We start from the raw sequence: 11,377 nt of genomic DNA, 5'->3' as shown, positions 1-11,377 counted from the left end.
CTCCAATTGTGCAATCAGTCATTCAGCCTATTGAAATGGAGAAAAGTAGTCACTCTGCAGTTTGGTATCATTGTGTGTCCCACAATGAACATGGACCAGAGAAAGCAAAGGAGAGAGTTGTCTGAGGAGATCAGAAATAAAATTATAGACAAGCATGTTAAAGGCAAAGGCTATAAGACCATCTCCAAGCAGTTTGATGTTCCTGTGACAACAGTTGCAAATATTATTAAGAAGTTCAAGGTCCATGGGACTGTAGCCAACCTCCCTGGAAGTGGCCGCACGAGGAAAATCGACCCCAGAATGGGCAGAAGGATAGTGAGAATGGTAGACAAAAGGCCAAGGACAACTTCCAAAGAGATACAAGGTCAAGATCCATCAGTGTCTTGATTGCACCATTCGTTGCTTTTTTGAGTGACAGTGGGCTCAGTGGAAGAAGACCCAGGAGGACTCCACTATTGAAAGAAAAACATAAAAAAGCCAGACTGGAATTTGCTCAAATGCATATTGACAAGCCACAATGCTTCTGGGAGAATGTCCTTTGGACAGATGAGACAGATGGACAGATGAGACAAAACAAACTTTTTGGCAAGTCAAGATGTCTCTATGTCCACAGATGAAAAAATGAAGCTTTCAAAGAAAAGAACACCATACCTACTGTGAAAAATGGAAGAGGCTCGGTTATGTTTTGGGGCTGCTTTGCTGCGTCTGGCACGGGGTGCCTTGAGGCTGTGCAGGGAACAATGAAATCTCAAGACTATCAAGACATTCTGGAGCGAAACGTACTGTCCAGTGTCAGAAAGCTCTGTCTCAGTCGCAGGTCATGGATCCTCCAACAGGATAATGACCCAAAACACACAGCTAAAAGAACCCAAGAATGGCTAAGGAAAAAACATTGGACTATTCTGATGTGGCCTTCTATAAGGCCTGATTTGAATCCTATTGAACATCTATGGAAAGAACTGAAACGTGCAGTCTGGAGACGGTGCCCTCCACACAGCTGGAGCAGTTTGCTCAAGAAGAGTGGGCCAAACTACCTGTTGACAGGTGCATAAGTCTCACTGAGAGCTGCAGGAATCACTTGTTTGCAGTGATTGCCTCTAAAGGTTGTGCAACAAAATATTAGGTTAAGGGTCCCACCATTTTTGTCTATGCCATTTTCATTTGTGTTATTATTTGAAATATTGTGTTGCATCAAAACTCTAAAGCAAAGTCTGATTTTTGTTAAATGCAGAATAAACAATGATGGGTGCCAATTACTTTTGTCAGTTTCAAGCTATTTCAGACACAATTGTGGGTTCTTCTTTTTTCGTGGAGGACTACCAACACATTTGTCCATGTGTGTACGAGAATTAAGTGACTAGCACTTTGTATTTTGCTCGGAAACACATCGGCAGCCAGTGCAATTCTTTTAGAATCGGTGTTATATGATCTCTTTGTGTTGTCCCAGAGACCAGCCTGGCTGCTGCATTCTGTGCCAGTTGTAGTTTCTGGATTATGTACAAATAGTCCAAGCAGACTAGAAATAAGAGCAACACCCATAGTCTAAGAGAACAAATTGAAATGCTATTCTTATTTCCCCCTATTTGTTAATCATTTCCTTAGTACAGACTTTGATTTCATGACTATGAGTTTTTCCAACTAATAAGATTGTTAAGTTTGGAATGCACAGTTCTTACTCAGTTGTTACATTTTGAAGAGACAGGCTTCTGTTGCTGAGGGTTGTATTTTCCTAATTAATACCTGCACTATTGAGCTGCACAGAAAATGTTATTTTCCCCTGACCACACACTCTCTCTTTCTCTAATTAGTACTTCTGTTACAGAAAGTGATGAGATGCGAAGTGATGAGATGCTGTTGCCACCAGCTCGCTTGTTTTGGTGACCCAAAACTGGGCCTTTAGAGTTGCCCTGAGGCTCTGGAACCCACTCCTGAATGAAATCAGAATCTCCCTCTCTCTGGTTGTTTTCAAACAATTTTGAAGACACACCTGTTTTATCAGGTTTAGTTTATAATGTTGTAGGGGTTTAAAGTTTTATTTATGGCAATTTTAATCTGTTTTATATGATTTTTAGGTTTTAGATACTGTTTGTTTAAGTTATCAGCCACCCCAAGATTTTATACGGTGTGGTATATAAATGTGTTAAATAAATAAAGTGTAGAATTGCTTGACCTGAAGGATTCAGCCCAAGAAGTCAAGAGGAGGATTTGGATGTAAGCCAGCTTGAGTCTTCATATCACCCATGCTAACTGGACATGGTGGTGATTCTCTTACATTTAGCAGGAGGACCGAAAGGAACTGGCCTAATTCATCCCTAGCACAGCATTCTTCCAGTGGCTGTTGCTGGTGTCTCCTTTGTGTGACCCTTTGGGGGCAGGGAACCATTTTCTTATTCTTATTTCTATGTAAACCACAGATGGACCTCATGACACCCATGATTTCCAGTGGAAGTTGCATTGCACAACTGTGATTACACAATTTTAAGTCATGGTGGAAGAGGACTCTTCTTCCTTTGTGTGACCCTTTGGGGGCAGGGAACCATTTCCTTATTTTTATTTCTATGTAAACCACAGTTAGACCATATGGACCACATGATGTCTGGTATTCCCATTGCACAACTGTGATTACACAATGTTAAGTCATGTTGGAAGAGGGCTCTTCTGCAACACTGCAGGTGATGCTATAGACACTCATACAGGCAAGCTGCTTGCATTACACTGCCCAGAATGCGAGCCACTAACATTAGTTTGCGGTGGACTCCAAAGCAATTTATTTTGAAGGCTTGCTCTAGCAATGTCTCTTGTAGAACATTTTCAATGATCCTGCAAATAATTTTATTGAAGAGACGCGGCAGTTTATCAAGCTCACGCACTAGCAAGACAGAAAGGGATTGACTGCTTTGTTAATGTTCCAGTCATTTTCTGCCTGCGAGGCAAAACTAAATAGGAATGCCTCACTGATGCCTAAGCTGTGGAAAGTCTTCTCTAAGCAATATCAGCATCTTGCTTAACACTATGCTATGCTTGACACTATGCTATGGCACTATATGATTCCTAGTATATTGCAATGGTCTGTATCAGTTCCCTGTTTCAGAAATGTTTTGTGTCACAATGTTCGATACATTCACACCATGCCTATTTTGTTGTTTCTCTCATAGCTACCAACCAAAGCCTTATACACTTGTTCCTCCTTTTATTATTTCACTCACCTGCTCAGAACTTCATAAAACAGTGTATTAGAAGATTGACTATGAAACTGAAGCTGTGTGTTACCAAATATGTGATCTATCTCAGGTAGATTTTTCTGATTGAATCAAACTACTAGTAGCAAATTGGGATGATTGCAGATTTGGGGATGGTGTGTGGAGAAAGCTTTGGATTTCTGAGGTCAACAATCCAACACTGGCAACCCTATTCATATTACTTTATTAAACCAGCAATACTGATTTTGATCTGGTTTTAAAACATGATACATCTAATTAAAATATACGTTATATTTTTCATTTTTTTAAAAAAAAGCACCACCATAAATTGTAGCTCAGTCTTAGGAGACTCTAGCTGTGCTAACAGATGGCTATTTGAACATCTTGGATGGAGAACAGGCTCAGCTTCTCGCCTCCTCCAGTTAGGTTCAAACATTCACAACAGAGGAAAACAGGCTTCCTGGTTTTTATTGAAGGCAAGCTCTTGAAAGGTTACAGGAGTGAAGTTTCCTACATATAAAATGAGGTGCACAACTATTTGACATTCTAAAAATATCATTCTTTTTTGGCTTTATACTTTGATACTTAGCAGCAGACACTAACAGCTATTTCCCTTCTCTACTTACTTCTTCCAAGCTGAGTGTGTAGGGTATACATTTCAGGGCATTACTTTTATAGATGTGCAGGGTTAGGGCATAAATTCCTCATGTTTCCTTTCTGGGGAAGATGTAGCTTAATTATATAAGCTACAAGGTGTAATATCCAGAGTTGCTGCTAGCACAATGTGTCCTAGGAGAAGGTACTTTCCCTGTTTCTCCTCCTCTCTATTGCAGCTCCCTTAGTTCCCCTCCCCCCGCCACCGCCCAAAGCCACTATTTAGAGTTGGGGGACCTTAAGCAACAGCATGGAATGTGGCGTGGGCTGCAGTGGCAGGGGGATTATATAGAAATCACAAGGAGAACAGCTAGTGGAGGCACCACTCTACTGGAGGTTCCTGTATATTTCCCCCTCCCCAGTAGACCCCACACATCCCATCCCATTGCCAAATGTCCTTTGACTCTTACTCATCCTGGGCTACGTGGGGAACTTCAGTAGAACAAATGGGGTAGAGACCTTATGCTCATGCACACTGTGCCTGTGGTCCTCTGGATGCTACCCAGGAATCAGTACAGTGAAGAAAGAAGGGCAGAAAGGGAAAGAGGAGATATCAGAGTCTTGAAGCTTGAGTGTCATCCCTGCACACCCCATCTTTCTTCCATGATGAAATTCAAGACAGCATACCTACGATTCCCATAAAGTCTCCGATCCAGCCATCGACAAGACCCAGATTTGCTTAGCTTCACTGGGATTTCTATATCCTCTGTCTCTCTATACCTTGGAAGCATAATGCCCGCAGAAGATGGAAACATGGCTAAGATAATGCTGGGGGGGGGAGGGGAGCTCTGCTCTAGTCCTCTACAGACCAGTGATTAGGAACATCATTGGGTGTCAAATGCATTTTGACTTATGAGAAAGGCAGCAGTAACAAAGGCACACTGTTTCTGCAAACAAAGTTTACGGAATGGCAGCTTACAACAAGCTGTTGATTATATATACAGATAATACATTTGTGAAACAATTATTCTTAAACCAGTGGATTCCCACCCCTAATGAAAATCTAGTCATGCTGTCACTGATTTGGCAACTTATTCTTACACCCTCACCTTTTTATCACTAGAATGTGAAAAATTTACAGCATGACAATATGACAAAAGCATGACAAAAACCCTTGCTTGTTATATACATGTGCTATGAACTGCATTTATATGGAAGAAAGCTTAACTGAAATCAGTGGGCTGACTTCTGGGTATATCTTTTAAAGATCGGGAAGATCAGGTTACAGAAACTTCAGGCTACTTATTTTAGAGCAAGATTCTGCACATCTTCAGCCTTCCAACTGTTTCTGAACTACAACTCCCATCATCCACAGCCACTGTAGCCAGTAGTCAGGGAAGATGGGAGTTGTGGTCCAACATCTGCAGAGTGCTGAAGTTATGCAGCCTTGTTTGAGAGAGAGTGAGAGAGAGAGAGAGAGAGAGAGAGAGAGAGGTTCCATTAATTAAAGGATTATTCTAGACAAGGACTCCAATCCAGGTCTAGTTGAAAGTAGCTACTTGTAGCTCTGTGTGGGGAGGCTTCTTCAACTTGCACTGCAAGCTAGAAGATGTAGTATATTTGCATTCTCATCAGCTATGTGTGGAACACATGCACCTAATCCCCCCTGTTGGAGTGGGACATGTTTTTGGAATGAAACCTTTAACATATACGCACACACACCTCTGCTTGTTTATTTTTTATTTTATTTTATTATGTTTCTTTAGCACAGCTTGCTGTATCTTCTTTATAGAATATAGAACTATCATATGGCAAGAAACCTGTACATAATTTAGCCCCACAATAACAGGGCTTCTCAGATCTGTTGGCTTGTTGCAGCTTCTCCTGATCTTTTTCTGGCAAGTAATTATGGTATCTTCCAGAATAATCATACGAAAGTTCCTCTCCTGCAGAAATTTCACGATCAGCAAAAAGTGCCAACTTGGGTACCATTGAGTCTATTCGGACAGGAACCATAAAGAGGTTGGGCTCACAGGAGTGGTTCAGGAATCGACCTATGTTGCCTATGTATGTGGGATCAACAAAAGTTTCTATTATCTGCTCATCACTCATGTGTTCCCTTATTGCTATTATATAATTTGAATCACTCGATGTCTGCAACTGTATCCTTCTACATGCTTCTTTGAAGTCTAAGATCTCACCAGCATATTCACAGACAAATCGTCCTTTGGGTATGAACTCCAGAGTGCGAAGACCCCAGCCCTTTTTAGCTGTTTTGAAGACCTCAAGTCTGAATTGCAAGCCTCTTTGAATCACTCGGTTTTGGCACAACTCTCCACATTGGCACATAGTGTTGCATTCAAAAACAGGCTTGGAATAATTTAATTCATTCCCTTCACACTTGATGAACGAATTGTTATAATTTTCTCCATAACGAAAACATGAACATGTGGAGACTAGGCAGGAAGCAGACCAACAGCTGCATCCAGGAATGGAGATTTCTGAGGGGTCTGGCCCACCTCCTCCTACAGCCACGTGATCTGGGCTATACTGTAAAACAAAATGTACAAAATCACTGCAATTGCCCACTCTACATAAGGAAGAAGCATAGCATAGGCTACAAAGAAGTTACGCCGTTAATGCAGAATTGTCATTATACGGGCTGAAATACATACATATGGCCTTGAAGATCTTTTCAACTGGGTTGTTACCATTTACCTGTTGGCCACTTCATTCTTTTAAAGCCACATATTCAACTCTGTGGACTTCTGGTGCTTCATTTCAGTGTTATATATTTCAGCTATCTTCAATACCTGAGTCCTTAGCTAGTATAAATCAGCATTTTTGGTCATCTGATGTAATGTTGTTATAGGCACATTAATTCTAATTTATATATACACTATATATGTAACTGCTAACCCCTGCTAACTGGGCAAAGAGGCACCTTTTACCGTGGTGATTCTCTTTATTTAGCAGGGGGAGAGTAACTGGCCCTATCCACCCCCAGCACAGTACTTCCATGACTGTTGCTGGTGTGTGTCTTATGTTTCTTTTTAGAATGTGAGCCCTTTGGGGACAGGGAGCCATCTTATTTGTTTGTTGTTTCTCTTTGTAAACTGCCCTGAGCCATTTTTGGAAGGGCGGTATAGAAATTGAATTAATAATAATAATAATAATAATAATAATAATAATAATAATAATAATGGGTTGATTTTGTTACCCAGTCCTTCATTTTTTTTATATTGGGAGGAGAGATAACCACCTTCACACATTCATTTGGTTCTCCTTACTGTTCAACAGTTTTAGAGATGAGCTAAATACTAAAGTAGGGGTGGGTAACTTGGCTCTTCAATGGTTGTTAAACTACAACTCCCATCATCCCCAGCCACAATAAATTGGCTGGAGATGATGGGAGATGTAGTTCAACAATAGCTGTAGAGCCAAGATTGCCAACCCTGCCCTAAAGTAAACTTTGCATATCTTTGTGAACCAATATTAACCCACTGCAGTTATAGAATATACTGTGGCAAGTATTTAACACATTTAAATAATGTCCTGGGCTTACTGCTCTTTTGGTTGCTCCCTGATGATTTCTTCAGAGATCTATTTTTAAAATGCAGGTGCTAGTCCACATGGACTATCTGAGGATACACACACTAATAATCTAATTCCTCTAAAGCAGCTCATTACCCAAAGCAAAGATAAAATTATCCTGCCAGCCCACACAAATCTCACGCTTCTAATTTTATCTAGAGTGACCAACCGTGATTCAGCGTATTTTGAATGACAAATGCATCCTTTAAGGACTGAAAGGAAAATGTGAAAGACAGTTTCTATTTGTCTACATAATGGAACAAAGAAAGAAGCAGATGGTGAAATGTTAAAACATTGTCTATATAATCTACATATATAAAATGTACATATTATTTTCACTGGGCCTCACTAGTTAATCAATCATAAACATACCACTTGGCAATTTCTGCAATAAAACTGCAGTAGATGTTTAAAGAAAAACAAATAACCTAAAACTTCCAGATTTCCTGGAGGGGGGGGGAGTGGAGTAGTAGAACTTAATGTAAGCAGGCTTTTTTCTATAAACTTTGTTGTCATGTGGTGAGGGGAATTAGCATTTGAGAAGTTTCTAATGCCCCTCTTCTATGCAAGTCCACCACTACATATAATATAAATATAATACAAAATTTGTTCAAGAATTAAATAATATCTCAAACAACATAGTAGTAGATTTGCAGCGCAACACTGGTTAGATTTGTCAAAACCAGCATATTAGTAAAGGACAGAAACTTTATCAATTTTTTAACAGTGTATTTGGGGAAAGAGGAGAAAGGAGAAGTTCTGAAGAGTTGTGTTTGGGAGGTCAGCTCAGAATGTCAGTGCTAAGAAGGGACACATCAGGAGAAAGGCAGCCTCACTGAGGAGGGCAGGGCACCAAGCAGAGATTCTGGGAGGGAATCTGGAAGGGGATAGTATTGATTTTGAGAAGGTTCGGAATCAATACTATCCCCTTCAGTTCCTCAGTCCTCTCTATTTTAGATTATGAGCCTTTGAGATAGGAAACTGCATTTTCATATGCATGTATAATAATAGCATCTATTTCACTTAAAAAATAAAATAAAGCATGGCTGTACATTTTAAAAAGAAAACACAGGTCATTGAATAGCAATGTATCAAAAAATCATGGTGTGAAGTACTTATCGTTGATTGCACAAGACAGAATGGTCCAAATGGAAGCCCATCAGCCAAATCTGGCCTGTGCAATGCTCAATACCATATAATGGCAAACCACATTTGACTCAGAAAATATTTATCCACTTCTTGTAGAACGTTATGTTTTCCCCTGAGGTAACAAGGTCTCCATGTGGCATATAATTTAATTTATTTTATTTTATTGTTAAATTTGTATACCACCTTTCATTAAAACAATCCCAAGGCAGTTCACACAGTAACATTAACACAAGGCAATATAAATATATTGACAGAGAGAGTGTGTGAGTGAGTGTGAGTGTGAGTGTGAGAGAGAGAGAGAGAAAATTCTTACTTTTGTTAATTTCCTATTTCTTCTGTTGATTTTAGATTATGTGCTCTTTGGGGCAGAGACCTGTCTTTTCATTCTTTGTAAACTGCCATGCACATAGATAACACTATATAAATAATATACAGTATTACAAAATCTAGGAGTTTCTTTGCAACTCAATTTGCATTGATACAATCTATACAATCAAATAGCAGCCAAAAAGAAAACAAAAAATCAACCTACTTGCATGTAAATTGGCTATTTTCTTTTAAGCAACAAGATAGAATATTGCCCAAGACAAGAGTGGCCTCTAATGGAATGTGCCCAATACTGCAGTTTAGATGCCTAGTTCTTCATGCAATGGTGTTACTTTATGTCTAACAAGAGTTTTTTCCCCTTTCAACATGCCTTTCTACACAAAAGATAAAAATAAAACTAGAGACAGCATGATACAGAACACTTCACTTGCTGAACTTCTGCCTCATCCTGCTGTTAAAATGCATAGGAGCTATGCCAGAAAAGCTGGCAACTCTATTTTCAGAGCACACTGCAAAGAAGAATAATTCTAAATTGTCTAAAATGAATACTTTGATACTAAGAGCACTTAAGTGAATTAGATTGGCATGAGAGAAACCTATTTCTGCATAAATATGTTTATTTAAAAAATAAAAATGAAATAAATATTATTACAAGTAAACATATTTTAGGTACTTGTTTTTAGATTCAGTTTCAATCCAAGCATGGCAACAAAGCCATAGTATTCACTGAGAGGCACAGCTAAGCCTATTTAAATCAATGGACTTCAGTGCATCTGTATCTGCATAGGACAAATTTCAAAACCACTTTTCTTTCTGGATACTTTAAACATCCGATGATTTCTGAAGTCCATCAGGGTTAATTCTGAAAACCTCTTTGCTTGTAGTAGCTTTAACATTTCCCCCTAAAGGTCTGAATTTTAGTAAACACACTTTTCTCACTGGCACAACATCATCAATAAATATTTCTCTATTATTCAAACATACTTTCTGGATGGTATGTTTATTATTCAAACAGCCTCTGGATGGGGTGGTTTATAAATGTAATAAATAATAATACCTGCTCTCAAAAGAGAAGCAATGGCATTTATTGCTATTAATGGACAAGAAATATCAAATTGTGCAGAGGGGAAGAATTAATAGTTTGGAAACACTTCAACATAAATATGCACCAAAGTGGATACCTGTGAGAGATCTTTGTGATGAGAAAGGGAAACAACAAATTGTGTCAGCTGTGATAATTTATTTTATTTGCCCTGAACTTCTTATATCTGGAGGAAAGAAAGTTGACAATGACAGATGGTGGAAACTGAAGTCTTATTAATATAAAGAATAAATTCAGTCTTAATTTTTTAATTCTTTAAAGGGAGGCATTGGTGCTCAAGCGATCATGTGGAGCAGGTTGTGGTTACTCAAAGGTGAGGAAAGAGGCCAGCTCTCTGTCATGGATTCCAGGGAAGAACTGTGCGGAATTCAGAACAGTTGCTGAGGCTGAGTTCGGGTTAAGCCTTGGATTTCACCATGACAAATAAAAATAATAGGAGGAATTATTATACAGCAACGTCCACAGATACAGCGCTTTACAAAGAATGAGAGGACAGATCCCTGTCCCAAAGTGTGCATGTATTGCTAGCGGATATGAGTGCGAAAAATGAGGGACATTCCACATATTCAGCAGAAAAGCGACAAGAAGCCAAATGCTGACGCAATTCGATACATTCTTTACACGTCACGGCCCTTCCCCAGGATTCTGGGAATCGTAGTTTGGGGAGGAAATCTTAGAAATAACTGCGCTCTCTCAGAACTACAGTTCCCAGACTCCACTGAGAGAAAATGACGACCATTAAAGCAGACTCTTTATTCGTCCGTGTTTGGTCTCCACGCTGCTCGTTTCTGCCCAAATAATTCTCCCAGCCACTCTGCTGATTATAGGACAACTGCCAAACTCCTGTTTTTACCTGAAATTCCAGAGGCTCAAGTAGCCGCGGCCATACTGTCACAGGCAAATTCTCCAGTCCTCGGCTAAGATCCATCTTCCGTTTCACGGCTAAGTGACATTCAGAACTCCCGCCTCCCTTCTGCTAAGATTGGTCCCTCAGCAAGGCATTGTCCCGTGAGTGGCTAATCCAACTGAATGACAGTTTGGCGAGGAATGCTGCAAGAATGGCTGAGGTCTTAAAGGAACAGACCCGTTTATTTATGGGATAGTCTCTCCGTTCTAATACGTTGAGAATGTGCCGCTTACCTAATACCAACTAATTCTTTTAGTTCGCTTTCTTACAATGACTATTCCATGTCATCCTACGTTTTAATTATAATGTGTGCCTCGACTTAGTTTGAAGTTCAAGTATTCGTAGAGTTGTATCTGCTAGGATGCTGATGGCTTAGGGTAGGGAAGGGATTATTACATCGACAGTATCAAAATCGGTTTCCCATTAAATAGCAATAATAACATGTTCAAAAGCATGGATGTAAACTTTGGGGTGGTAGGGCTCAAGCCCCTGCTGGAATGCCGA

At 39.7% G+C, this 11,377-nt stretch overlaps 1 protein-coding gene across 1 annotated transcript; it reads right to left on the bottom strand.

Annotated features, from left to right (window-relative positions):
- Positions 1 to 5,525: 5,525 nt before the first annotated feature.
- LOC128341732 (histone-lysine N-methyltransferase SETMAR) lies at positions 5,526 to 10,965 on the bottom strand. Its single transcript, XM_053288178.1, has 2 exons — positions 10,820 to 10,965; positions 5,526 to 6,344 (listed from the first exon to the last, which is right to left on the bottom strand). The coding sequence occupies exons 1-2, from the start codon at positions 10,892 to 10,894 to the stop codon at positions 5,547 to 5,549; spliced, it is 873 nt and encodes a 290-aa protein (XP_053144153.1). The 5' UTR covers positions 10,895 to 10,965; the 3' UTR covers positions 5,526 to 5,546.
- Positions 10,966 to 11,377: the final 412 nt, after the last annotated feature.

The sequence above is a fragment of the Hemicordylus capensis genome, chromosome 2, assembly GCF_027244095.1.
Source record: "Hemicordylus capensis ecotype Gifberg chromosome 2, rHemCap1.1.pri, whole genome shotgun sequence".
In the NCBI taxonomy this organism is placed as follows: Eukaryota; Metazoa; Chordata; class Lepidosauria; order Squamata; family Cordylidae; genus Hemicordylus; species Hemicordylus capensis.
Note: the sequence above shows the minus strand (reverse complement) of the source record. Positions and strands in the feature narration are given on the sequence as shown.